At 33.6% G+C, this 26,177-nt stretch overlaps 3 protein-coding genes across 3 annotated transcripts; 2 read left to right on the top strand and 1 right to left on the bottom strand.

Moving 5' to 3' along the window:
- The first annotated feature begins 8,639 nt into the window (after positions 1 to 8,639).
- On the top strand, positions 8,640 to 15,299 carry LOC111614900. The gene is made up of 5 exons (XM_023356269.1): positions 8,640 to 8,661; positions 13,322 to 14,250; positions 14,502 to 14,570; positions 14,639 to 14,728; positions 14,795 to 15,299. The coding sequence occupies exons 2-5, from the start codon at positions 13,324 to 13,326 to the stop codon at positions 14,915 to 14,917; spliced, it is 1,209 nt and encodes a 402-aa protein (XP_023212037.1). The 5' UTR covers positions 8,640 to 8,661; positions 13,322 to 13,323; the 3' UTR covers positions 14,918 to 15,299.
- Positions 15,300 to 17,165: 1,866 nt separating this feature from the next.
- Positions 17,166 to 20,544, top strand: LOC111614896 (glutamate receptor ionotropic, delta-1-like). The gene is made up of 9 exons (XM_023356266.1): positions 17,166 to 17,241; positions 17,581 to 17,633; positions 17,713 to 17,810; positions 18,203 to 18,293; positions 18,588 to 18,746; positions 18,810 to 18,954; positions 19,021 to 19,250; positions 19,571 to 19,824; positions 19,894 to 20,544. Exons 1-9 carry the CDS (start codon positions 17,166 to 17,168, stop codon positions 20,111 to 20,113), a joined length of 1,326 nt encoding a protein of 441 aa, XP_023212034.1. The 3' UTR covers positions 20,114 to 20,544.
- Positions 20,545 to 22,092: 1,548 nt separating this feature from the next.
- LOC111614895 lies at positions 22,093 to 24,086 on the bottom strand. The gene is made up of 5 exons (XM_023356265.1): positions 23,867 to 24,086; positions 23,151 to 23,298; positions 22,856 to 23,083; positions 22,532 to 22,785; positions 22,093 to 22,461 (listed from the first exon to the last, which is right to left on the bottom strand). The coding sequence occupies exons 3-5, from the start codon at positions 22,958 to 22,960 to the stop codon at positions 22,242 to 22,244; spliced, it is 579 nt and encodes a 192-aa protein (XP_023212033.1). The 5' UTR covers positions 22,961 to 23,083; positions 23,151 to 23,298; positions 23,867 to 24,086; the 3' UTR covers positions 22,093 to 22,241.
- Positions 24,087 to 26,177: the final 2,091 nt, after the last annotated feature.

The raw sequence follows: 26,177 nt of genomic DNA, 5'->3' as shown, positions 1-26,177 counted from the left end.
AAGCAGACGTTAAACTCGTGTGCAAAACGACATATTGCGCAAAAATGGCGACATTCGTCCACGACGTGTGTATCAAATTCGTAGTTGTAAAGTGACGTCCAATGCTGTAATGTCGAAAGCGTAAAAGCTTACGTGATAATGGAAAATAAATTCTATTGATATATAAAATGATTGGCTGATGGCATTCGTTAGGTTTTCTTCAAAAACCGTTGGAGATAGTAAGACACTAATAAGCCAGGTTATAGAGAAGACAGGACAATTTTGGATGACCACGAAAACCAGCGGTTTTTTAAATACAAAGCAAAATAGGTTTTTTTAATTACAGCGAGCACTTTTAAGCCATTATATGAATTGTACGCCAGAAAATTAACACCTTTCGTAATAGGTTACATTTTATTGAACCTAACGGCTTTCGAAATGTCGGCCAGTTTCTTCTTTATCTTACTGTATCAGATAGTTGAACAAGCAGCCTTTGAATAAACTGAATTTTTACTTTTTGAAGGATCGATCTTGCTTATTTTTGTATATTTTCTCGTTTCCTCTGTTTTCACGAAAATGAGTTATTCAAATGAAGAAGCAACGGATATCCTGATGGCTTTGGGTTGTGCCACCAAAATTACAGTAGACCTCACTATAAAACGAGTTCATATAGTTCGGATTCGTATATAATGGCGAAAAAATTGCGACCGTATTCNGTTGTTATTATATTTCGAGATTTTGTAAATGAAAATCATAATTTTGCATATTATCCATTGTTTCAAGTGTATTTAGTGATCGCCTGTTAATTTGACGAAACAAATTTGTGATTTCAAATTAGCAGATTGTCAGAATGTGACTTTTGGTGTGGCTATTACGGGGTGTGACTTGCCATAGGGATATTTTTGGTTACTGCAGTATTATAGAAATTTTAGTAATCTACGAATGTGTTATCAATGAATACATTCAATCACGTGACATTTAGTGTGGAATTTGTATAGAAATATTAGTAAAAATTAGTTTAGCTAGATGGAAAACTGTTAAATCTGTATCTGAGGGCCATAGTAGTAAGAAACGATCACCATAACTACCATAGTGACACACAACAATTTAACAAAAATAATATTAAAGTAACCAAGACATAGCCAAATATTGTAGCGCCACATCACTAGCGGACATTTGAATTTGCCAACTAGAACGTGGTCGGTTAACCAATGTGACGGTTGATCGGAGGTCGGATAATCAATGCTCTACTGTAATTATCTTCAGATAAATAGGTATTTTTAAGCTAACTTTTATGCTGTAGGTTTCAATGTGTATGGCTATTAACATGCAAATTGTTATCAGTCCTAATGAGTGCATAAGATTTTAATTAAATGCTTTGCTTGCAATACAGTTAATTTAAATTGCTGTTATTTCTTACTTTAGTTGTATGCTAGATGAATTAGTAATTAATAAACATTGATAACTTGAAGATTTATTAATTATATTTTTCAGTTGTCCTTTTAATGTAAGAGTCAATAAAATTAGAATTAATTGTAGTCATTTTTACTTATTAGTTCATTATCATTATCAGTAAGCAAATGTCACAGCAGCTACAATAATTATTCAATATATTTATAAAGGATAATTAGTAGTAAAAAGCAGTTTGCCTGTAATTTTCAGCAGTAGGAAATGATAACTACTGAAATTCAGAACAATAAAACAATTAAATTGTGCTGTATTAATGTAAATATTATATTTATCAAAGTTTCTTGATTGCCAAATATATAAACGATAGCTATTGAATATATAGTGAAATTTTTAATTTTTTAAAATTGTTATAATTGTTGTTGTTCTGCTATATTCTATTTAGACAATGTAATTGTTATCATATTTAAGCTTATTGTGAGAAATCAAAAAACACGAGTAAATGCTTGCAATATGTATAATGTAGTGTCTTAAAACATTGTTGATTTGCCACAGAAATATTTGCTAGAATGTATATTGTTAATCTTTGCAAATTCATTCGTATAATATTGCAGTATAATGGGTAATCTTATTAGATTCAATCACTCTTATCTGCTATGATCCATATATACTGATGATTTATTAAATTTAACAAATGGCTTGATGGATTGAAGAAATCCAATTTAATAAATATATTCAATATCATACATGAATTTGTAATAAGAAGATTTATAAATTAACACTTTTTAACAATAAAAACTGCCACATGATATTAAACAATTATAAAATGATGTAATTGAGAAGTATTGCCCTTCAGAATGGGGTCATTACGGTTTTGTTGATCAGGAGTTCATGTTGGTGTTTTTGTTTCCTTTTTTGTATGGGAAACATCAGGAGCAATTCCCCAGATCAATAAAATGTAATTATGTTGAAGTGAACATAAATTTAAGTTATAAGCATAATTTAGCAACAATTCTTTAATTGAAAGTATTGATAGAAGCACAGTGAAAAAACTTATTGCCTTTAAATGCAGTATTTATAATACTTATTTGCATATGTTTAGCATTGAATCAAGGTGATATATTTCTTAGGTGAGGTATAGTCTTTAGCATAATATAATCTTTATATATTTTGAATGTTTGAATATATTTATAGTTTGAAATTTATGAATCCTTTTCCAAAATTAGACAATAATTAATTGAGTGGGTTAGAATTTCTTTTTAATGCATCATCATCTGTTTTCTTCGCACTTTAATGCAGGTAGCCAAGCTTGTACAATGTTTTGTGAGTATTTTTAGTCTCTACACTAATAAACCTTCTTTTTTTAATAATAAAAAAAATATATAAATTGTTTCCATGTAAAAACAAGGTTATTTTCTACTCATGAACATTTTTGTTTATTCTGTGACACTCTCAGCAATGATTAGAAATGAAGTGATAGAACAAATTTTAAAATTGATGGGTTAAGTTTAGAATAAAATTATCAAAGAATGTAAATTAGAATAAAAATTTACTAGTTTTAATGTTCTTTGATAATTTTATAGTAAACTTAAATCATTTTAAATTTGTGGTCTACGCTGTTTGTAATTGTTGCAAGCTGAGAACGGCCAGAACGTTAATGAATAAATAACAACTGCAGTTTCCCGAACTTAGCCGTTCGGTCTTTAAATTAGAACACATTTTAAAAAAGATACACATTTTTATTTTAAGAAAATTGCCATTTTAGTTATTAAATTTCTGACTTAAGTTAAAAATCATAACTTACTCATAAAAGTAAATAGGGTGCATGTGTAGCAATAGCAAGCATAGTCAGAAATTTTTAAATTCATTTAAAATAATTAAAAAATTAAGTTGATTAGTTTATTATTACATCAAAGTATGTTGTTAACTGATTTTCTTTTTGTATTTTCTGAAACATATGTTGTACAAATCTTGGTTGTTATTATATTTCGAGATTTTGTAAATGAAAATCATAATTTTGCATATTATCCATTGTTTCAAGTGTATTTTGTGATCGCCTGTTAATTTGACGAAACAAATTTGTGATTTCAAATTAGCAGATTGTCAGAATGTGACTTTTGGTGTGGCTATTACGGGGTGTGACTTGCCATAGGGATATTTTTGGTTACTGCAGTATTATAGAAATTTTAGTAATCTACGAATGTGTTATCAATGAATACATTCAATCACGTGACATTTAGTGTGGAATTTGTATAGAAATATTAGTAAAAAGTAGTTTAGCTAGATGGAAAACTGTTAAATCTGTATCTGAGGGCCATAGTAGTAAGAAACGATCACCATAACTACCATAGTGTAATCCACCTCTTCTCTAACCTCATCTGCCCCTAAATGGCCACACCAAAACACACTAAATCCAGTAAGTAACCTCATAAACAACTTGTAAATTTTAAATTCTGTGAATTTGAGTTTGAATTTTGTGATAAACGTCGATAATGTTTTCGAATTATCATCCGAGATTTAAAATTACATAACTATTTTTAAATAGTGGTGAATGTCATTAATTAAATTATAAGTTTTGTGCTCAATTTTTAAATATTTCTTTTACAAATTGATATTATTTGTTATCGAACAGCAGGACTGCCAATGTGTTCACTCTTTATGACAATTGAAGTGCTATTAAAAGTTCAATTTGAATTTGTTAAGTTTCTTTAATTTATTTATGACCACACACGGTTTACTTTAGGAAAGTTGTAATAATTTCGCGTAAAGTACTTTATATTACATCCAGCTTTTAGGCTTTTTATTCGGTGTTATTTATTAAATAATATTTTTTACACTCATTTATCACAGAGCGCAGCCACTCGTGTAATATTAAAGTGCCAAATTTGACCGTTAATATCTCCGAGACGAACCAACCGATTTGCTCGAAATTTAAAATATTTAGTGACCTCGACGAGGACTACGGAAGTCTTCAATTTCGAATAAATTCGTTGGATCGTCCTGGACTTAGGCAAGCCCAAATTTAGCATTTTTTCCACTAGATTAGCAATTCCAGAGAGATTTTCGCCGCATTAAGCTACCGGAAAATCTAGAATGATTCTGCGTTTGCTTAAGCCAAATAACTTAAAAATAAAATGGGACATTATTTCATAAATATTCTATTTTTGTGGTTCTTATGACCCTATACGTAACAAGCGAAAGTATTGGTATTATGCAAGTTTTGTACATAATTTTTTCTTTCTGTAGAGTATGTGTGTTTAATAAGTAGGCTAATTTGCATTTTCTATATTGTATTTCATTGAATATCTGTGACAATATAATAGGAAAAACCATAGACTATTCTCTAATGTATTTAAGCAGCCACAGAAATTTAACTGGAATGAAGGCAAACTATGCTTTCAAATAGTTTATTCATTTTAATACAACATAAAGTACACAATTTTATTTGATTCTGTAATAATAAACAATGTTTGTGACGTCATACACTTTGTATTTTTGACACACGAAACTACATTTCTTATGACATTCACATTGTTCCTACATACGAGTATTTTAATAGTTTGTAAGATATACAATATATATATACATAGACCTATAAACGAGGAAAGATATTAGTGTAGGCTATATCGATAAATCTACATTCGTATTCTTCTTTTAATGGTGCAGAATACCATTGCTATCTATTACTGCTCGATTCTTGACATCTTACATTTATTCTATTTGTCGATCTCTAACTCATTATCCGCCAGTAAATATAAAAATTGACTTGAATCCTCCTCTCTAATCTGTTCCTAACCTTTTTTGGCTCCACGTTAATTACTCTATCTCATTAATAAACACAATATCGGTTGTGAATAACATATACCGTCACTCCATCCTGCAATAATTCATCTAATGCTTCGAGGCTACAAGTAAGGCACACGTCATAGACTTTAACGGTTCGTGTCTCATTTCTCTGTTTTTTGTTCAGTACTTATATTACGTTAATATAACATATAGCGATATTATAATTTTTGTTTAGCAATTTGTATTTCGTTTAATATCTCGGGATGTACAGTAGATTAAGAGACGAAATTTCGCGCGATGACTCTCATATAAGAAGCGTCAAAAGTTAAATTTTGGACTACGGAACCTTAAGCTCTCTCCAATCTGTCGGCATTAAGAGGACCTTTTCTAACGAGTCCATTATGGATTTCGCCACGTCTACAGTGAGTATGGCCGGTGATGAAAGACGAGACCAGATTCTGGGTCTCCAGTCGTCCTACTTTACGATCTTGAAAAACTCGAGAGGATGGATAGATAGAGAGAGTCACGTGTCATACGTTTCAGGGATGAGTCGGACTAATGAAAATTTCGCTCGTTATTGGCATTTGCAATATTTTTAAAAACTCGTCTCTAAACTCAAAATTAAGAATATTTTGGACAATAACAACAATTAGTGTTAAAAACTAACTTTTATATTATAATTTGATAACAGAGAATGCCATATATAAATTTGACTTTTAGCTACTGCCAGTGTCTTTTTTAATATTCTTAAAATGAAGATATTTATAATAATTCAACAAAATTATCCCTTTCAAGCTTTGTTATTATTTAATTTTAATCCTAATATTAAAAAAAAAATTATCCTAATGGTCCCCTCAACCTTCCGCTCGAGACTCGCAGGCATTTTTTAAAAAACTTCCGCAGTTTTGTTGAACGATAACGACGAAGTAACGCAATTTCGCTTTGTAGCGGAAAACGAACGTCTTAATTCAAGAAAGGCGTTGAATACCGAGTAAAGGCCCTCGGCCACCTGCAGAACAGTAAAACAAAATAATAACTTTAACGAATTCAAGTGCGGATGCAATTTGCACTTGCACTTACTTTAATGAAGAAGTCCTTCTTGACAACAATGAATCCCGCCATAGAGAATCCCAGAGGAGTCTTTCCGTATCTCTTCGCGAAGCAAAGAATCTTCAAAAACAAAATAACACTGAATAAAATATTAAGAAAATTATTGAAATAAATAATATAATGTAAACCTTGAACTTGTACACTGGAGATAAATTACACACGACCAATTTTCGAATTTCAGAAAAGTTGTCGTACAGCTGTTGAAAAAAAATGATATATGTAGTGAAGACTTTTACAAAAGAAAATAAATACATGTACACTTCATTTAATTAGCAAATAAATTTTAGTTAACGTCGACGTGTTGATTATTGTAACTTTTATACACATGATATACAAATCTTTACGTAGATTATAAATAANAGCCTAAAAATTACGTAGCGTGTTGCCAGGCGGCAGAAAGCATATATATAATTATAATAAAGTTACAATAAATTAAGTTAATATATAATTATATGTACAGTACCTAATTTATATATAATTTATATATAATACTAAACAGACGATAGCAAACTCAATTTAGCCCCTCCGTAGCGTGGCGCAGGGTCGGGAGGAAAGTAGTTCGGCTGCTCATCCACTATTGGTCCAGACTCTATCAATCTTGTCGCGAAACGACGTTATAGGAAGTATTTTATACGAAAGTTTCTACAATTTTTTCGCTACGTTATAGGAATTGTCGTTATAGGAACGTACGTTATAGGGGGTCGACTGTATTCTTAATTTCGAGTTGTTTAAAAATATTGCAAATGCCAATAACTGAAAAACTCGAGAGGATGGATAGATAGAGAGAGTCACGTGTCATACGTTTCAGGGATGAGTCGGACTAATGAAAATTTCGCTCGTTATTGGCATTTGCAATATTTTAAAAACTCGTCTCTAAACTCAAAATTAAGAATATTTTGGACAATAACAACAATTAGTGTTAAAAAGCAACTTTTATATTATTATTATATAACAGAGAATGCCATGTATAAATTTGACTTTTAGCTACTGTCATAGCGTCTTTTTTAACTGAAATATTCATAAAATGAAAATATTTGATAATTCAACAAAATTACCCCTTTTAAGTTTTGTTATTACTTAATTTTAATCCTAATATTAAAACAAAATTATCGGATTTCCTAATGGTGCCCTTAACCTTCTGTTCGTGCCTCGCAGGCATTTTTTAAAAAACTTCCGCAGTTTTGTTGAACGATAACGACGAAGTAACGCAATTTCGCTTTGTAGCGGAAAACGAACGTCTTAATTCAAGAAAGGCGTTGAATACCGAGTAAAGGCCCTCGGCCACCTGCAAAACAGTAAAACAAAATGATAATTTTAACGAATTCAAGTGCGGATGCAATTTGCACTTGCACTTACTTTAATGAAGAAGTCCTTCTTGACAACAATGAATCCCGCCATAGAGAATCCCAGAGGAGTCTTTCCGTATCTCTTCGCGAAGCAGAGAATCTTCAAAAAGAAAATAACACTGAATAAAATACCTGGAAAATTATTAAAATAAATAATATAATGTCAACCTTGAACTTGTACACTGGAGATAAATTACACAAGGCCAATTTTCGAATTTCAGAAAAGTTGTCGTATAGCTGTTGAAAAAAATCGTATTTGAAGTGAATAATTTTACAAAAGAAAATAAATACACGTACAGTACACTTCATTTAATTGGCAAATAAATTTTAGTTAACGTCGACGTGTTGATTATTGTAACTTTTATACACATGATATACAAATCTTTACGTAGATTATAAAGTAAACTTAAGAAAAGCGTGATCCGTAGATCGTTAATCGTACATTAATTTTAATAATCTATATATATAAAATTGCTTGTCCTGATTGACTGAATGACTCACTGATTCATCATCGCCCAGATCAAACCGCTTAACCTAAAGAGGTGAAATTTGGTACACAGGGTACGTCATGAAAACGCTCACTAAGAAGGGATTTTTCGAAATTCCCCCGCGGGGGAAAAAGGACGGCATTAAGGTTTAACCGGAAAAACGGCTTCTACTGTACTATTTTAGATGCGATTTTTTGTTTTTANCACGGCGAAAAAATTGCGACCGTATTCGTACAAACATGCTAAAAAAACTCGTATAATTCGGTAAAACGTCATCGCCGACTCGTGTCGCGACAGGATTGGTCGAATCTAGACCAATAGCGGATATTGCGCAAACCGTTGAGTTTAAACGAGCGGCGGATCTACTAAAAATCATTTATTATTTAACGTCCATAAAAATTTTATATTTATATTAATGATGTCTCCAAAGTTCAGCAAATTTTTCGCAGAAAAATAATTTATCGGGAAACGCGCGCCCCCGTTCGATGCGCCGCTCCGCGACGAAAACAAGCTTAAGCAATGGCGTCGTCGAACGGTCACGCTCGGTAAGTAATCCTACAATTTTTTGTTTATAACATAGTTTATTCGGATTATTCCCAAAAAATTATACGTGTTTTGGAAATGTTGAGTCGAATTATTCTAGAATCGATTAATTTTATGGAAGAAAACCTTTCAAACAGCCGTAGTCCATAAACTGTATATGTGCCAAGCTGTGATTGGCTCACGTATTTAAGGACTCTTAGAACATCAATTTCACAAAGAACGGAACGTATCTACCGCGTTATAGGGGGGTCGACTGTATTCGCAAGCTGCAAATCTTTATGCCAGTCTTGTCCGTAACCCGAAATAATTCGGGCATGGGCCTTAACGTTCCTCAAAAAGGGCATAGACTTATAACTTTTCGAAAAATGTATGGATCAGCATACATACATCTTTATCTATCACCTATGCAAATTTATGAATAATTTTTGCCGCGAAAATTTTTGAGGATTTATTAATTAGCTAATTTATTGCGCTATTGTTTTATGGGAGTTTTTTTTATTAAATTAATTAAATAGTTCTGTATAACTTACAGGACAATCTATTTACTGTATATAAAATCCCATATTATTTATTCCGTAATTTCTTATAGAATAAAGTGTATTTTTAATAAAAATGATTGTCCAGATTAAATAGAGGATTCTTTATACTTCTGTTGCTCTATCATTTCCTCAATTTTTTGTTTGTTTTTATGAAACCCCAAAAACGATCTGAAATTTGTCTTGCCGTCTGCTGAAACCAGTCTCGATGGCAAATTGTTTTCCGAATAAAGTTTGGTCTTTATTTTTATTTACTCCCGATACCGCCAGAGCATAATCGGGGTACAGAGATATATCAAAGCATAAGTAAATACATACATAATAACAGAGAGATAACGTACAAACAGTAAGACAATAGAGAGGAAGTATGAACAGATGTTGAGATGACCGATACAAATCAACCGATATGATACATAACTCGAGAGTAGAATAACATGTACAGTGGTATAAGATAGACAATACTAATAGTAATAATAAACATTACACATATATATGTTGCTGCAGAACGAATAATATGTACAGTAATGTGCAGGGAGCAAATGAAGATAGTGCCCGATGACAGATTTATGAATCAATTTTTTGAATGCTTTGTACGTGTCACTACCCTTAAGAAGGACACGAAGTTTACAAGGCCAATTAATACCCCTGTGGTTAAGAGCAAGGGCAAGTTCGTGCCTAGCATCCTCGGTCATTGGACTCGTGTATATATAGTGCTCAACCCCATCACGGCAATTACAGATGGTACAGATGTCCGTTGCAGATTTGCCAAACCTCTGTAAGTAGGCCCCGAATCTCCCATGCCCAGTGAAGAATTGGGTGGTTTCAAAGTCCGGACTAACCGAGTGGTGAAAAACAAGACGTTGGTCTTAAAGAGTATCTGATATATTTCTATCGAGGTTATGTAACTCGTTTGTTTTAGTTTTTATACCCGCCAGGCACTAAAAACATCAATTTTTATCGTATCCATTGTGAGTTTGGCTAGGCCCGCAGTGGAGCCGCCGAATGACGGAAGAAGGGCCTTTAAAATTTTCTGGGTTAACCGTCTCGGCCATCCGGCCGTCTTATATAATTAGATTAGAATCAATTAAGAATATTTGAATGTTTTCATTCATTCTAATCAATATATTTGCTGGTGTTTGATTTAACTTACGTAAATAATCAATTCGCTTTGAAAGCCCATTATTGAAAGTACAGGGAGAAAAATTCCACAATTTAAATAGTTAAACAGTTAAAAGTCTTCATAGAAGTTTCTTCATTTCGGAAAATGAATTTCATCAATTAAAATTTTTAGAGAATTTATGTAAATGAAGCGTAACAAAATTGATAATGAATTGGACTGATTGATATTCTTCCAATATTCTTGAAATTTCAAATAAGTTTTGTGTACTCATTAAACAGATATCAATTAGCGATTATTAAAACATCACTATTTCACGTGTTTACATATTTATAATTCGTGTTAGTCCCAGTATATAATTCCATCTGCCAGGACTAGATACAGCCGCTACTGCCCCGAACTACTTTTCAAGTAAGTTTTCGATACCTCTGATACCGAATGTAGTTATTTTATATTAGACTTAAATAAAAAACTAAAATATATAATTTACCAATTAAATTACATAAAGTTTCATTCGATCAAGATTTCGTCTTACAAAATAGACAATTAGGCCGGGGACAAACTAGCGATTTAGTCAGGTTTAATCAGCGTGACCAGGCCAGTCTAGTCTGTAGCATTATTTCGTAGGAAAGAAGTGAGAGCACGGACAGGTTTAAAAGTAAAAGTACAGTAGAGCCTCGATTATCTGACCCCCGATTAACCGACACCTCGGTTAACCGACCGTCCTAGTCGGCAAATTTCAAATGTCCACTAGTGATGTGGCGCTACAATATTTGGCTATGTCTTGGCTACTTTAACATTATTTTTACGTGTTTTAGCTGGCAATACTTGTTCGACCGTGAAAGGGAGCCAGTATTTAAACGAGGCTTAATTTTCTAATTTTTAACGATACAATAGCGACGATTATTATTTTTAAAAATTTTTGTTAAGCTTAACATCGATGAAAATTAAATGCGAAGTAGATTAATAGCGATATACTAATATACTAATTACATGGGATATAATAATATACTACACTAATAATGGATTTTTCATACTTTTCGGTTATCCGACTTTTCAATTATCCGACCAACCCCAGTCCCCAATTGGGTCGGATAATCGAGGCTCTACTGTAATGGATTTTTTCATACTTTTCGGTTATCCGACTTTTCAATTATCCGACCAACCCCAGTCCGCAATTGGGTCGGATAATCGAGGCTCTACTGTAAAAGTATGGGAGTGTTTTCAGAGCGCAACCGGAACAAACGTTAAAACGACTTCAAACCTTCTCCAAGTTGTTATCCGTACCGCGTTATATAAACACTCGGGTTGCCCTCTGTAGCGGTATCTATTCAGTTTTTGTGCAATTTGCAATCTTCATATACTGTATATAAAAATCAATTCGTGTTGGGTTGTCCTTTATACAAATCTTTATTCTTAAACTGATGTGGACCAAAGCTTGTATCAGTATTATTGTACGTAGATCCCAGAATCGATATTAAGCTATATATTACCCCAAAATATTGGAATAGTACAGTATTTTTTTAAACTCTTTTCACCTCATCGGTACTAAGAGTGCCTCTTTTAGCGAGTCCATTATGGATTTGGCCAGACCCACAATGAGGTAGCCGGATAGTGGGGGACAGGGCCCGACATATCCGAATGGACCACCCCGAAATATTCCTGGGGATTTATCGACCCGTCCGGATTGGAACCCGGGCCCTCAGAGCGGTAGGCTGCCACCTCGACCGCTCGACCATTTGGCTCTGGATAATATAATATAGACAAGTAAAACGGCGAAGCCATTTTTGGGACGTGACTATGTCTCGGAGAGCGCGAGCAACGCATGTGGAAGTCTCGCATTCGCGCTTGTTTGTCAGCATTTCTTATTTTCTTTTGATCCGGTTATCGGTCCCCTAACTATCTACAAGTCTGGTGTATTTTATGTGCTGATGATTTAAACAGCAAATACTCTGTGGCTGACACGTACTCCTTCATATTTCTAAGGCTCGCAGCCGTCGACAGCAGCGCGATTTTGGAGACAAGTCTCCTCAATCACGCATTCTTTACATGTAGCGCCAACTGTTGACCAAAATAATAAATATATTCTAATCGTTGGTTTTTCTGCCGACACCTACTGGGTAGGTGTCGGCAGAAAAACCAACGATGTCTAATTAAAATTATTTTCACCGTGGAATGACGCTAAAAAGTTGTCTCTTTAAATAAGGGTCCATCTATTGGGAAACAAATCTACAGAGAAATTTGCTAAACAATACAGTATTTGTGTTTTGGTGATTCATTGAAAATCTGGATACAAATTTGACAACACAACACAAACCACAAATGTACGTACGAGAGAGCAATGTTGGCATCTAAGAACAAATGCATTGCCAAATTTACCAGGTAGAATTTTTTAAACTCCTCGGAACCAGCCGAATTACCACCTCATAACCTACAGCTACAGGTTGGAGCATTAGTAATGTTTTTGCGAAATTTGGATAACCGAAGTTATGCAACGAGACGAGAATGATCTTTCATCTTTGCCCGCAAGCCCGACCAATTTTTTCTTAATTTACAGTTTCGTTATTATATTTATTTCATTATTATTATTATTACTATGTATAATGTAATTTTAAAACTGAACCCTAGTGTTTTGACGCATGTACGAACCGTATCAACGGGCTGGCCGCGTGGAAATGTTTCTTCGCGCCGTAACACTCGAATAACACTTTCCACTAGAAAATCCTGTCGAGATATTATATTTATTTCTTCCTTATATGTATTTAACCTCTTGCCAATAAGGCGAGAGGCTCTCCCGCCTTCCGGATTGCCAAAGTATTCGTTGCTTAATCTCATCAATCCTACATCACCGTGTGTATAGCGGCAGACTATTTCCATGCATAAATTGCCAATGTTTCCTCGGCATTAAATTCTATTTTTATTAAAACTTCAATTGTGGCTATTAAAGAAATAACTAAATTGTTTTCATTTAATATTAAAATTAACTACTTTAAAAATTTTTTTTCATAGTTATGAAGCCTCAGAAGGAATCTAGAACTTGTCCTACTTGTCTGTTGAAACCAGTCTTGATGGCAATTCTAGTGTTCGGAGTGAAATTCGTCAAACCTTGCCAATGTTCCTGTTGGGAGGAAATCTTAAAATTCGAAAAATATTATAATATTTACTACAATATTGTGGAAGTATCGATATGGATCGGGGTTTCGGTGGTCCTATCCATGTTTACTAGAATCGAATTGATTTGCACCCAGGCGTTCAGAATCTTCGGTGACGGCATTATGCAGATAAAATTTGTTTTCTTTTTCGTAGCATTGTGCATGGCTCTGCAAAACACCATATTGAAACGAGCACAAATATCCTTCGTTCAGAAGAGAAGCAGTTATGCCGGAGAAGAAAAATTATCAAAAAAAATCGAAAAAGTCTGCTTGTTGATGCTCTCCATCATATTCTTTATATCGGTATCGTTGTCCTTTAACTTAGCTGTCGTCACCTATCCCGTGTTGAAGAAAGAAGGCTGTCACGATATTGTAGCGATTGTATGTTGTTATCTTATTCAACTGATTACGATCTTTGTTTTAGGACAGATAATGTCGGTAAAAATGGCAGAAATCTTGATATATCAGATCATCAACCGAAGATACGAGAAGTTGTCCGAGGAATTACAAGAAATGAATCCGCGATCGACGTCTAGAAACGAAATTGAAGAATTTATCGAGAAACAAACCGACGTGTGGGAAATCGTTCGAGAAATAAACGAAAAACACAAGTATTTGCACTTAATTGAATACGGACTGTATTTGTATTTAACGTGTTTTCTACTGTACGGAACACTCTTTGTCAAGATGCCAACCATCCTACAGTTGGCAATGTGGTTTGTAGTTTTATCAGTAACGAGTGGAACACTTTTCTTTGCATTTCTTCTGTCGAATTTCACATCGAAAGTAAGTTCAACACTTTGGTTAAGTTCATTTATATTTACATTATTAAAATTAATACCCGATTAATGAGCCGCAGTTCACTATTCCCCGAGGTTTAATTTATAATCTATGTAAAGATTTCTATATTATCATTTGCATAAAAGTCACAATAAACGTTTAACGCGTCGAAATTAATTAGCCTATTAGATGTAGCGTATTACTGCGCACCTCTTGATTGTAAAAGTCTTCACTACAAATACGATTTTTTTCAACAGCTATACGACAACTTTTCTGAAATTCGAAAATTGGCCTTGTGTAATTTATCTCCAGTGTACAAGTTCAAGGTTGTCATTATATTATTTTTTTTAATAATTTTCCAGGTATTTTATTCAGTGTTATTTTCTTTTTGAAGATTCTTTGCTTCGCGAAGAGATACGGAAAGACTCCTCTGGGATTCTCTATGGCGGGATTCATTGTTGTCAAGAAGGACTTCTTTATTAAAGTAAGTGATGGATTGCGTCCACATTTCAATTCGTTAAAATTGTGATTTCGTTTTACTGTTTTGCAGGTGGCAGAGGGCCTTTACTCGGTATTCAACGCCTTTCTCGAATTAAGAGGTTCGTTTTCCGCTACAAAGCAAAATTGCGTTACTTCGTCGTTATCGTCCAACAAAACCGCAAAAGTTTCTTAAAAATACAGCTTAAAACGGTGTATTTTGCAAATCCATAAACAAAGTTGTTATATCGCTACGCGTGATTTTAATATAACGTATAGCGATATTGTAATTCGCATTCCAGACATAAATTTATATTAGTTTCGTGCCGTGAAAAAATAAAAATAAAAATTAGAATTTATAAACGTGCCAATTTGTTGGATCTTGAGAAATATTTTTTGTATTGTTCATTATTGTGTAATTTTAATTCTGCTTATGAAAAGAGTCGTGGGAGGTTACGAACTATTTTTATCGATCTGAAATGCGAAAACAAAAGAAATTTTAATTTTATTTGAATTTACATCGTCTCGAGTGATGCTAATCAGTATTGAATTTTTAAATGTAATAAACACTCGAAAATCTATTCGTAACACTAAAAATTCGAAAATATCACATCCAGTTTTTAAATAATTTTAAAATAATTATCAATTTAAATAGTAAATAAGTTATTGACTTTATCCCCTGAGCTCCGAAGGGTATACTTTAAGGTCCATTGTTAGTAATCTAGGCCCACATTTGCAGTCCATCACTATTACCCCCAAAATTGGTGGGGTTTGTCGACCGTCCGAATTCGATCTCGGTGTTACAATTTTAGATTACTCCTATTTACTGCACGGTAACTTAAAAGCGCTTTAAAATTGCCGGTAGGCGGTATAAAATCAATTACAGATTACTTCTTGAGGTAGGCTGTAAGGTGATGTAATGGCACTCCCTTACAATCTCGGATTATCCTTTAGAAAGAATTTATTTTCATTTAGATAATTCCCGCAATTAGTTAATTCCCGCATACGGCATATACGCAAACATAATAATACGTGTAGTCGTTTCTTGCGTATGTTGTTTGCACGCACGTAATTTTACGCACTTCGAACCGGAGAGGAGATTATTTTAATGCAATTAACATTTTTGTGACTTTTTATTTTGTCGGACGTCGAGATTATTCTTCGTTCTTGTATGTTTTCACATATTTTATTCAATAAATGTAGACTTATCACCAGTTGCGAGCGTAAGAGTTTCTTATTTCAGATAAAACACGAAGGAGATAATTTGAACAACGCAGTGATGATGTGAAATCGGGTTCGGAGTCTCGTTGAAAGTAATTTGAACTGGATTTGATTAAATTTCCGGGAGATAGATTCAACGGGGAGGTAGTTCGAGGACTTTGAAGCGATACGAAGGCTGACACCTTCACCGCCTCGACCATCCGGCCATTAATGAAACACGGCAGACCCATTACTCTCTATGTAACACACCATTCTTAATTATGTCTAAAAAAATTTAATTTTTAATTTACTTGCATTAGCAATTCGGTCGACAGAATAGAAAATACTTTTAAGACCCCTACGTCTGTAATATATGCATTTAAAATTCGTAAGAAAGATTTCTTACGAATTTTAAATGCTAGAAATGTAACATTACGTGTTCTTCTTTCTCGGTTTTTCGGTAAAACTGCTCTCTCCGGCTCCAATATGAAACTTAAAATATGAAAGATGTATACGATATGAAAACAATACGTAATGTACAGTACTACACACGCAGACGTTCCGTCCCAAATTAATAGTGAGCCAAATTCGAGATTGAGCGTGATTTACCCAAGATCGTACCCAATTTCACAACTGACGATTAAAAATTCGGGAATTCCTAAACGACTGTATTATTAAAGGAAAAGTACAGGAGCAAGCCTCTACTAATAAATTAAAATTTTCAACCCGGCATTGTCACCGCTTCGCAATAAATTCGTTACCTTCGTTAAATGAAACGAAAGGATATCGATTTGAAATTTTATTGATATTGATTCTTCTTTAGTAGCCTACTTTTTACAATGTAAAAATAGAAATTTGACTTTTCTGTAATAAATCAGTAAACTATTTTGGATTTTTTTACTTTAAACCATTCGATAAACCGTTACCTAAATTACAGTAAACCGTAACCTCTTTACTTAGGAGTGTTCGAAAACATTTTTGAACCGTGCTCCGTATACAAAATTACAAGTAAATATATTGGAAATTTATGTTATTTTCTAAATGGAACTGGCATTCGATTCACGCAACTTCAACAAACAGAAGAGAATAGTGCATTCCCTAATATCGTTTGTTTACGCTGATTTATGTAAACTGTGTTAAGTGAGAACTGGCTTCTTCTTTTATATATATTTAGGTTTTCCTAATGTTACACGCAATTGTTCCGATCTACCACGCATCTAATACTTCATTTTCTCTATTTTAAAATGAAAGGAATGAATTTCGTTCTTTGTCTCCGTTCGGTATTTATAATAATATTCCCCTTTCTGCGCCAGAGTAATGGTAAGTACTCGAAATGACTAATTATGATTAAAAAAGTTTATAATTCTTATTTGCCACGTTTCTTTCATTTTTACTTTTTATTTGAAAATAATTATTTAACTCGCATTCATTATTAAAGTTTCTTTCTTCGAAATATCTTCCGCGTGTTACGTTTAATTCTACGTTACATTTAGGGCCGCGCGTTAGAGGTTTTGGGGGGGTTGGCGTTACCTATACAGAAAGAGCCCATCAATTTATTAATTGTCCGATCAAGAAAATCCTCAAGAAAGCCAAAAAATTTTCTTTCTGTTTTGCCTTTGTCAGTAGTCAATTTTAAAATACATTAAATACTTCCAACAGGAGTTGCGAAGAATTCGAATGATTCTCTAATATGGAAGGTGGCCGGTTACCGAGTAAATATATTTTATTGTTCTCGTTATTGAACTTTTCGTCGATATAATCGATAATAACCTTACATTCATTATTTTGCAGAAATCGAACCTTATGAAATTCGACAAATCCGAAACACGAATTACGGGAGGAGTGTTGTACGAACTTTTCAGAATTATTCAACAGAAACTCCGATTTAGGTCAGCCGATTGTTTTATTTAATTAAATAAATGTGGTAGTAGTTTCATTAAATTAACATAATTTCTATACGAGTTAATTGGTAATTACGCTGTTCTAATAGACGATTAATGGATAATCTCCATCGGAACAAAATGGCGATCTATCGGGCTACTATTCTCTTGAGATTTTCATAAATAATCTCACCATCGTTATTTAAATTTGGGCAATTTCAACAGATATAAATTGAAAAGTCAATATTGTTTCGTACGCAGTAAGGTCGGGTAATATTCTCATCCGCGACATTATTGTGTTCTTTAATACAATGAGTTAACTGTTATACAATATGATACTTAACTGTTACGTTATCACAGATCTATATTTATATAAATATCTAATTAAATTATATAATTAGTTATGTTATAGTGAAACCGATAGACGAAATTATTGGAGATTTAGCAGAAAATGGTTCCTGGACCGGACTTATAGGAAAAATTGCAAATCAGGTGAGAGTATTTCGTGTTTTTGCACTTTACGTCCCGGAGTCTAATAGGGCCTTTTTCGTATCCGTCGCGGATTCGAAAGACCCGCAATGGAAACGACCGGGCCCAATATATTCGGAACTTAACGCTGGTAAAAATTCCTGGGGCCGCTCACCCGGAATCTCCAGAGCAATAGATTAATTCCATGCAAATGTAGAACTTATTAATTGTCAAATAAAACAATTTTAAAATTCTTATTTTAGTAAATTAATGATCATCTTTCCCTTCAATGAGATCTTTATCGTTTTCATGATGTAGGAAGCCGATATTTCTACAATTGGTTTGGCAATCAGTCCAATTCGCTATCCGTACATAAAATACTCATCAGTACTCACCTTTCAGCCAACGGTTTTTCTAATCAAGGCTCCAAAAGAGATCGCCGACTGGAATTCTCTTATGAAACCTTTCTCTTTAGAGGTAATTCCCGCGCGAGTTTCATCAAATATCTTCTTTCCAAATATAACTTTATAATATTCGTAGATGTGGATCTGTGTATCGCTGGCTGTGTTTATATTTGGACTGATATTGCACAAAATAATGGAAAACGACTTTACGGCAGAATCGAGAATACATTGGTCACGGTGTAAAATCTATTGGAATTTATTTTGCTCGTTTATGTACCAAGGTAAAATCTATTCTATTGTATAATATTATTGTAATTATTAAACTTTGAGATTTTCTATAATTATAGGATTAAACCTGAAAGCGGTAAAGAAATTTCCAACTCGATTCGTGATAGGAATTTGGTGGCTGTCCGTTGTTGTGTTAATATCCAGCTACAGCGGGACACTGATGTCTTACCTAACGTACCCTCTAACCGAAGAAGTTCCAAGAAATTTCGAAGAATTAGCAAATTCTGTTCAAAGAGGTGAATACCAGTGTGGCACTAAAGCGGGAAATATCATCTGGAGGGAAATTCTTGTATGTAAATAACCTATTTTATACAGGGTGGCCGTAAAGTTTCCCTATTCAAATTACTCTGTAGGTGTAACCAATAAGTGGATTGACACCGAAATTTGTATATAGACTATTGAAAGGATGCAGAAAGAGATTTTGCCAACGCGCTCTTAAAGGAAGTTTCTGAACTAGTGTTTTTGCTGTATTCGCAGTTCGTAAACAAATTTCGGTGATAATCTGCCCATCGGTTACAGCTACAGAGTGCTGCGAATAGGTGAAATTCGACCACTCTGTATTTTATACACGAATCTTCCCGTGTTAATCGATTTAATTATTATTTTAAGGATTCAAAATCCCGCAATACGAAAATATTGAGAGACCATATTTTGTCGAATAACAATTTAATGTCTATGGCAGAAGCCATGGGACGAGTGCGAGAAGAGCGTTTCGCTGTCATAGTACCTCGATACGTAATCAAGTATTTTATTAGAAAAGAAGATCTACACAAATATACGATTTCCACAGATTCCCTTCTGACGCAGATTCTCGCTTTCCCCATGAGAAAAGGATTTCCTTTCGAAAAGAATATAAGCGACATGTAAGAGAATTTTCTCATTCTTCTTCTATTTATTATTATTTATTTTTAATTGAATGTAATTTTTGGCAGTGTAACTCGTACGTGCGAAGCTGGAATTGTTCGCAGAATGTTTCCTTCGGAAGATTTACAGTTATCGAAATCTTCGGAGTTTCGACCTTTGACATCGGACGATTTTGCCAGTGCATACTTGTTACTAATGATCGGTTATTCGCTGTCTTTTAGTTGCTTAGCGGTTGAAATAATATACACGAAATTTATTGCCGCGATGAACAATTCAAAATTTTACTAGCTGAATTGTATTCAGAAGAATTTCGGATTCAACAATGGCCGAGTGGATAAACCACCCAACACAAATAACAGCCATCGATTAATAGGGGGTCCACGCGCGAACAACCTTAACGTGGCTCTCCAACTAAGTAAACACAGCCTACACTTCAACTATGTGCGCGGTTTAATGTGGTAAGGTTATAACAATGAACACGCTTGGAGAATTGTCTATCGCGAGCTCGACAACGTAATCGCGAATGTCACAGAAGTCGGAATTACTACTATTACGTAAACATGATTATATGTTAACAATAATTACTTATGCTCTGACTATCACGAATTAATTCAATTATTAATTATTACTTATTTAATTAAGTTAGTCAAAAAAATTTGCGTTACTTCTTTCCGAATTCTTCTGGTATTAATATGATAAATAAATTTTTCTGCTATTAAATAACAATTTTGTGGTGTAAATTAATAATAATTACATACTTCGCTTCAAATAGAATATGTACAGTACGTGTTATATGTTTATTTAATCTATTTTTTGGATTTGTTGTAATTTAAGTCTCTTACAATACAAAGAATATAATAAAAAAAAGTATAACGATTTATTGTTAAAACTATAATATTTTTCTTTGTTATAGATTAAAATAAAAGGTAATAATAAAATTTACTGTACATGAAAGTACATTTATGTCCTTAAGACTCAAAAAACTTGAAAAGACACCACAGAAAGTCTAAAGTTTCAATTGTTTAATGTCACGTAAGCTGAAGTACACTTTGATATTAGCACTATTTATTATTCTATTTGCATAAAAGTTATTCGATAAGCGCACAATTCTGTGAATAATAACGGTGCCAGCTTCATTTTCTGTACAAAATGAATAATTTAATATTTCTTTAAAGGAAAGTGAGGTATTGGCGCCACCCTAAGAAAAAAAAGCGGTTCTTATAGAATACTGATTGTTTGTTTGTTAACTTATTGCAACGCAACACTTGGGCGATCTGTCTAGTGAATGCCTTCCGGGAGGTCTTTTTAAAGGAAACTGGCCCCTATTTAGGCGTTACGGACGTGGAGAAAACCCGGAAAACTCCGCGTGGCCAGCCCTCCGAGCCAGGCGCGAATCCACGACCGAACTCCTAGTGTTCGAAGTACGAAGACCGCTCGGCCACTGGTAGGCCCTTACAGAATACTGATAAGGCAGGCAGGAAAACTTCCGTATAAGCAAGAAAAAGAAAAAAATTGTAAGATGATGGCGGTATCCTACCAATCGAGGTAATTCCTCCACACGTCATGGAAACGCCATCATAATTTACCGTACAGCATTATCTAACAGTTTCAAAAAAGTAATGCAAATTCTTCGATATTTATTTAGGTCCCGGCCAAAACATTCGATAGTTGCTTATTGCGATTATCATTATTTGAAGCGACTACTGGTAAGGAAAAAATATCAGTCACAATCACTTTATGTTAAACTTTTCAGCCCAAGTTTTTGCAAATGGCATCTTGGAAAATTACATGTGGTAATCCCTATTAATGTGTCATTTACCCCAGTATAACATGGCTAAGAATTTTAAGATTTGACAACATAACATCCGAAGAAGTTTGATATTGTAACTATGTCAACTTATACATTAATAAACAGCTTCACGAAACAGTAGATTAAAACAAGATACTACGTATCTCTATTTTTCTGACAGACAAAAATTACATGGTATCGGTATCGACGCGTAATAATAAACACACTGAAAACACGTGGAAGAGCGGCCCGATGACTTCAATTGTACATTGTTTATACTTGTACTGTACATACTACGTACTGGCAATGTCACCAGATATCTGATGTTCATAGCTAACTACTTACCGAGGATTGCAATATTACATAGAGTGGCGCTGACAATACTGTACTTCCCCTATTATTCAATATCATTATATATGATATAAAATATATTATCGAATGTTATGTAGATAATATTTTTAATATTTATTAACTCTGGGCTGCAATTCCACCTCGCGATACTTTTCTCCATAGAGCGACATAGACAGATAATTAATATGCATTATGCAAATCGTAAAGAGTAATAATCGTGTTTATTCTTTTATGATTATCATCATAGGAAACAAAAGCTAGATTTAAGCGAGTATATTAAGATTTATCGCAGAATTTAAAGTTAATTAGCACTTTGGCATAGAAGAATTCGAGAGACAAGAAAATAAATGAAAGCGCGTAACCCGAAATAAGCAATAACAATGGGCTTATAAGATCATCCATCGATAGACCTTGAAATTCCGGGAACTCTATCAATTTTCCTTTCGTGGCATAATCGATTTTCTCAACAATTCCCGCTTCGAACAAACGAGTTACTCTGTAAAAATCACAATTATTAATTATACCAATAATTTTTTCTTAAAGAAATTTCTATAAAAATTCCTTACACTTTGCTTACGTCCTTTTTGAAAGGGAAATTTTTTCTCATCGTGTAAGCCTGGACAAATGTGATCAAAGAATCTTGAGAAACCAGGAATTTATTTCGATCTTCCTCCTTGACAAACTGTCTTAAACCATCGCTATTGCATACGAAAGCGAATTGTCCTTTAAGAACTTCTTCCGTCCATTCGGACATGGACAAAAAATTACCATTGTCGATGATGTTATTTCTGATTATTTTTATATTTTCAGATCTCGAATTCTTAAAATAGAATAATTGAATTAATAAAAGAAAACATTTAAATAACAAAAAAAGCGTAAGTGCCACTTACCACAATGGCACTCCATATAGCTTTTCCACCCGTAGCGCCGCAACTATATTCACCCCTGGTAACTGCAGCAGCCAGTTCTTTGAAATTTTTAGGTACACGTTCCATTAGAGGATGTCATGAAAGACATTAGAGTTCCGCTGTAACTAGACACTAAAACGACAATGGACAGCCACCAGATTCCAACCAGCAATCTGGAAGGTAACCTCTTTATATCCTTCGATTCAATACCTATTTGAAGTTTTATAAGCGCGTTATAATAAAAGGCAAAAGTTTTCTCTGTAATTTATATAATTACCTTGATAAACGAATGTGCCAAACAAATTCCAGAATATTTTGCTTCTGGGCCAATATATGTTTACGTCGTCTGCAACGAAGTCCTCTTCTATCACTTTGTGCAAAATCAGCCCAAATACGAACATCGTCGATAGTAAGACGATCCATATCTGTAACGATTGCAACGATAGGACTTTATTGTATGATGTTAAATCGAAGAGGCGTCGCGAGAAGCATAAAAATTCGAAATTTTGATCAATAGTTTTCAAAACAAGCAGGCTAAGCGTAGTTGAAGAGTTCGAAGCAACAACTGGGTGACAAAACGTTTAAAATTTGCTTATTTACATATTTTTTCATCTTTTTACCATAACGCATCACTCGGTGCATCACTCGGTGCAATATTGTATTCAAACTTTATACCCGAACAATAGAGCACACATCGAGCAACATTCCTTAAATCAGTGAACGGCTTCCGCAGGAGGCATACCTCCTGTGGAACAAATGCATATAGTGCATCTTTCTGTAAAGCGCTCTCTACCGGAAATTTTTGAAATTCGTGTTTCGGGAAACTTTTTTTCGCGTCCCTCGCATAGTCTGTATGCAAATTTTAGTGTCAACCGCTCATTGGTTAAAGCTACAGGATTCCCTGAATAGGAAAACGAATTATGGCCGCCATCTTGTACATTCGATAATCCAGATTATAGTATAATATTTTGTATATTTATTCGACATACTTACCTCTATAGAAAAAGGTTTTACGATAGAATTCCAATTTGGAAACTTTTTCGGAGCTCTTATTACAAAACCAATCTGCTGAAACATTATGGTAGAAGAGAAATCTGCAATAGTAAATCGCTCGTAGTTGACAAACAAGGCCATGTAAGCTATATCCGCTTCCTACGTATTAAAATATCGAAATTAGTAATTGTTCTTTATGTACGGCTCTCCAAAAAGCCAAGTAATCTATTGTTCTTTTTATTGTTCGACGTAAGAAATACTTAAAAAGAGGAAAAGATACAATTTAAATTCATTTATTGAAAATACAACTCAAATAGAAAACTTAAAATATAGTAACTTCTAGTTTTTACCTAATTTATCATTAACACTTTAATTGCCTGTCTTATTTTAAGATTTATATTAACAGGTACACCCAAAATTTAAAAAATTTCCAGTAATTAATCGGGCTATTGTTGACAACACTATGTCTTGTTTATAAAATCGCGGTGTCGTCACGGTCGCACACCTTACAAGTATAAGAGGAATACGTTAGGAGTTGCAATTTGGCATAGAGTATTAGGTGCCCAAATCATGCGCACATAAAATAAACCAGACTTGTATGTAGTCGGGGGACAGAGGAAAGAGTCAAAATAGAAAAAAAACATAATTTCGGACGATACAATAGCCACCATTATTTTTTTCAAAAACGGGAAATTTTCGTTAGATATGGACAAACATAGGCAACGGAGAGAAACTTTGACATCGGATAGGTTAATTATTATAACAATAATTTAATTTTAAAATCCCATTTTAAAAAATCCAGCAATGAGTTGCGTTACTTTCCCGGCGAATAATATGTAAATAAAATTAATAATAAATTTAACACGGCCAACGGTTCGTTTAATTTTCGTTTAATAATAATACAATAAGTATAAATACAACTTTTAACAAAGATGGCTTTACTGTATTTTTGTTAAAAGTTGTATTTGTACTTATTGTATTATTATTAAACGAAAAATATTCAGTTTAAAGGAATTAAAGGAACATATTAAATCCCCAGAGATTTTTCGGCTAGTGGTCCGATCAGAAATGTCAACCACCACCCAGCTGCCCCGTTGTGAGCCTAGCCCAACTCATAATGTGTTTGCTAACTGAGGCTCTTTGAGAGCCCGCGAGGCGAAAAGAGTAAAAAAGAACCCGTGAAAGTAAAACGCGCTTGCTAAAAATTAGACAATCGAGATCTAGAATGAATCAAATTTTTCTAATTTAAGTCCTTATTGGGGGGAAACTTTATATATAACGATGTTTACTTCTGTATTTATTGGTTTATTCAGAATTTTCATATAAATGTTTTTATATTCTGACACGTTATATTACTGTAATTCTATAGAAACTGGTTAATTAATAGGCAAAGCCCGTTGAATTGGCGACGTAAGATAAGAAAGAAAGCCCGCGGAGAAGGTTTGGCTCGCCTCGATGGGAAAAACCAATGCGACGTAAGGACAGCTGCTAAGGAGGAGATTCTTCCCGTGATGACTCTATTTAGGTGTTTTTAGACACGTAAATGAAACACACAAAACCGTGGCCAGCCATTGGTCGGACATAAACCTCCATCCAGTATTCGGTGGTGAACCCTCTTCTGGGATGCGCTGCTTAGTACCTTCTAAAAAATTATTTTTCTATTTTATAATGTCTTACGTTATATTTTCGCTATTTTATAGATTTCTGCTGTGAATAACTGTTATACTATTGAATATTTACGAAAGCAATACTGAAACTAGTCTATTCAAGAAACATAAAAGTTCTTAGAGAAGTATTTCGAAATGCGCCGAAGTATATTTTAAACGAAAATCTTTTATTTCTTTATCATACATTATAATAATTATTATATTTTAAATAATATTTGTAGAACTTATCATTTGTTTTTCTCTTACCTTATTTGCTAGTCTCTTTGCAACTCCATTCCAAGAACCATTTTTTTGGCGATATCCAAAGGTGACGTCTACTGGTTTAACTACAGAATAACTAATTAAATATCGTTAGTTTAAACGCCCATAAAACTTTGTCATTTTTGGTATAAAATTATAAAATCTCTGCAAAATTTAATCTCAATTAATTTATTTTCAAGTGTTTTTTGTTTTAAACTCAACCTAACCTAACCTAACCTAACATTCTATAAAATTAAGCATAACGTTGTTTATAATTTATAAAATCTAAGTCTCACAACTAATTAGCATGACGTAAATAAAATTACAAAAAACACAAAATAATAATAATTACATTTAGCAAACGCTAAGTGCAATAGATACATAGCCAAACTATCGCCTTAAAT

Source organism: Centruroides sculpturatus, unplaced genomic scaffold (genome assembly GCF_000671375.1).
Source record: "Centruroides sculpturatus isolate CEXI.00-Female unplaced genomic scaffold, Cexi_2.0 scaffold2056, whole genome shotgun sequence".
Taxonomy (NCBI): domain Eukaryota; kingdom Metazoa; phylum Arthropoda; class Arachnida; order Scorpiones; family Buthidae; genus Centruroides; species Centruroides sculpturatus.
The sequence above is the reverse complement of the archived record's forward strand: the minus strand, read 5'-3'. Positions and strand labels throughout refer to the sequence as shown.

Excerpts from the sequence above, each read along its gene's own strand:
- LOC111614895 (XM_023356265.1), bottom strand. The coding sequence starts at position 22,960 with ATGGAACGTGTACCTAAAAATTTCAAAGAACTGGCTGCTGCAGTTACC. Across the intron at positions 22,786-22,855 it reads CTATATGGAGTGCCATTGTG|AATTCGAGATCTGAAAATAT; the intron begins GTAAGTGGCACT and ends TTCTATTTTAAG. Across the intron at positions 22,462-22,531 it reads AAAAAGGACGTAAGCAAAGT|AGTAACTCGTTTGTTCGAAG; the intron begins GTAAGGAATTTT and ends TGATTTTTACAG.
- LOC111614900 (XM_023356269.1), top strand. The coding sequence starts at position 13,324 with ATGAAGCCTCAGAAGGAATCTAGAACTTGTCCTACTTGTCTGTTGAAA. Across the intron at positions 14,251-14,501 it reads TGTCGAATTTCACATCGAAA|CTATACGACAACTTTTCTGA; the intron begins GTAAGTTCAACA and ends TTTTTTCAACAG. Across the intron at positions 14,571-14,638 it reads CTCCAGTGTACAAGTTCAAG|ATTCTTTGCTTCGCGAAGAG; the intron begins GTTGTCATTATA and ends TTCTTTTTGAAG.
- LOC111614896 (XM_023356266.1), top strand. The coding sequence starts at position 17,166 with ATGAAAGGAATGAATTTCGTTCTTTGTCTCCGTTCGGTATTTATAATA. Across the intron at positions 18,294-18,587 it reads TAGGAAAAATTGCAAATCAG|GAAGCCGATATTTCTACAAT; the intron begins GTGAGAGTATTT and ends TTCATGATGTAG. Across the intron at positions 19,251-19,570 it reads TCATCTGGAGGGAAATTCTT|GATTCAAAATCCCGCAATAC; the intron begins GTATGTAAATAA and ends TATTATTTTAAG.